This window comes from Sander lucioperca, chromosome 1 (genome assembly GCF_008315115.2).
Source record: "Sander lucioperca isolate FBNREF2018 chromosome 1, SLUC_FBN_1.2, whole genome shotgun sequence".
NCBI classification, from domain to species: Eukaryota; Metazoa; Chordata; class Actinopteri; order Perciformes; family Percidae; genus Sander; species Sander lucioperca.
Window position 1 is genome coordinate 48,080,836 of NC_050173.1, and position 2,498 is coordinate 48,083,333.

At 47.0% G+C, this 2,498-nt stretch overlaps 1 protein-coding gene across 1 annotated transcript in view; it reads left to right on the plus strand.

The window, feature by feature from the left end:
- LOC116058054 (transcription factor COE3-like) overlaps positions 1 to 2,028 on the plus strand; it is a 16,643-nt gene extending 14,615 nt beyond the window's left edge. The window contains exon 5 of the mRNA XM_036005493.1: positions 1,730 to 2,028. Coding sequence (XP_035861386.1) covers positions 1,730 to 1,761 — 32 coding nt within the window. The 3' untranslated portion in view covers positions 1,762 to 2,028. The remainder of the gene's footprint in view (positions 1 to 1,729) is intronic.
- Positions 2,029 to 2,498: the final 470 nt, after the last annotated feature.

Sequence of the window (2,498 nt, forward strand, 5' to 3'; positions counted from 1 at the left end):
GAAGGTAGGGAAGAAAAGAAGAGGAGGGAAGGAAAGGAGGATGAAAGAAAGTAGGCAAGGATGGGAAGAAAAGGGAAGGGAAGAATAAATAAGGAAGGACGGGAAAAGGGAAGGAAGGAAAGAAAACGGGAGAAAGAAGGCAGTAGGGAAGTAATAAAGGAAGTACGTAGGGAAGAAAAGAAGAGGAGGAAAGGATAGTAGGGTGAAAGAAATGAGGCAAGGAAGAAGAGAAGATGGAAGGAAGGAAGTATGCAGGAAGGAAGGAAGGAAAGAAGGAAGGAAGGAAGGATGGAAGTAAGGATGGAAGTAAGGAAGGAAGGAAGGAAGGAAAGCAGGAAGGAAAGAAGGATGGAAGTAAGGAAGGAAGGAAGGAAGGAAAGCAGGAAGGAAGGAAGGATGGAAGTAAGTAAGGAAGGAAGGAAGGAAGGAAGGAAGGAAGTAAGGAAGGAAGGAAGGAAGGATGGAAGTAAGGATGAAAGGAAGGAAGGAAGGAAGGAAGGAAAGAAGGAAGGAAGGAAGGAAAGAAGGATGGAAGTAAGGATGGAAGTAAGGAAGGAAGGATGGAAGGAAGGAAGGAAGGCAGGAAGGAAGGAAGGAAGGATGGAAGTAAGGATGGAAGGAAGGAAGGAAGGCAGGAAGGAAGGAAGGAAGGATGGAAGGAAGGAAGGAAGTATGGAAGTAAGGATGGAAGGAAGGAAGGAAGGAAAGAACAGGTTGAAAATAATGACAAAAAGCGACAATAACGTTTTAAAAAATGACAAACTTCAAAAACAGCGACAAAAATTCACGTACCCCTGCCGTCCTCCAGAGTACCCATTAGGGTACACGTACCCCTGCCGTCCTCCAGAGTACCCCTTAGGGTACACGTACCCCTGCCGTCCTCCAGAGTACCCATTAGGGTACACGTACCCCTGCCGTCCTCCAGAGTACCCCTTAGGGTACACGTACCCCTGCAGTCCTCCAGAGTACCCCTTAGGGTACACGTACCCCCATTTTAATGGTAACGTTAAGTCATCCATTCCTCACTGTTCAGGAAAATGTTTTCACTCCTTTTGAGGAATAAATAATAAACAATACAAGTTTTAGGGGAAGAAACGTCAGAGAAACTGACTGAAAGTTGTAATAATTGCGTAATAAGTCCTCATTATTAATTATTATTCAGTCAGTTTGTTTGTAAATTCTGTCACGTTTAACCTCGCTGGATTATCCTTATCTATTATTATGTTTGGTTTCCATGTCCCATACAGACAGACAGGCAGAGAGAGAGACAGACAGAGAGAGAGAGAGACGGAGAGAGAGACAGAGAGACAGACAGACAGACAGAGAGAGAGAGACAGACAGAGAGAGAGACAGACAGACAGAGAGACAGAGAGAGACAGACAGACAGAGAGAGAGAGAGACAGACAGACAAACAGACAGAGAGACAGACAGACAAACAGACAGAGAGAAGGACAGACAGAGAGACAGACAGACAAACAGACAGAGAGAAGGACAGACAGGCAGAGAGAGAGACAGCTAGACAGACAAAGAGACAGACAGGCAGACAGGCAGAGAGAGAGACAGCTAGACAGACAGACAGACAGACAGACAGACAGACAGACAGGCAGACAGAGAGACTGTTTCATGTTTCTAACCCTCGTAGGTTCATCATTTCAGACTGTTGTTTTTAATATTTATATAATCATTTTTAACAGACTTGTAACTGAGTGTGTGTTTGTTTGTCTCTCAGCGATGGCCGGTCTCATCGTGCCGCCCATGTGATGATCCAGTCAGACCCCCCTGACCCCCCCCCCCCTCTGGCCCCGCCCACCTGAAACGCCACAACAACAACAACAACAACAACAACAACAACAACAACAACAGCAACAACAGCAACAACAACAACAGCAGCGTAAAATCCTTCCCATCATCCCATGGACCGACCCAGAATCCATCAGAACCTCGGACTCGCCATCCATTCGCTTGCCGCTGGCGTGCGTCTAAAGCCGCTACGCAGCGGCAGAGGTGCTCCCTCTGAGGGGGTCAAAGGTCAGCGGTGGACTGTTGGGGAGGAGGAGGAGGAGGGGGTGCAGGAGTCTGCAGGGCTTCATGTTGTGTGAGTATTTGTTGAGTTAGTTTGACTCGGGAAGCGCGCGGAGACCCAACGGGTCTCAGATCAGTTTGAGCCACTGTGAGACAGGAAGGAAGGGGGCGGGTCCACTGGGAGCTTCTGTCCATCTCATTGGATGATAAGCCAATCAGGCTACATGTACGCTTCTACATGATTTTTTTTGGTCTTGCCAATCAGAGTTTGTTTCTATACCTAAACGGAGCTACAGAGAGAAAATCATTTTGTCTGCTTTTAAGTTGCATTTTCACTAAGTTCACCGGTCACTCGAAATGCAACAATATGGGGATGCACCGAATCCAGAATTTTGGGGTTCGGCCGAAAATACCGAATCCCCTGGTTGAGATTCTGCTGAATCCTCGTCCCATCCTCAGTCCATGAACACAGTAAA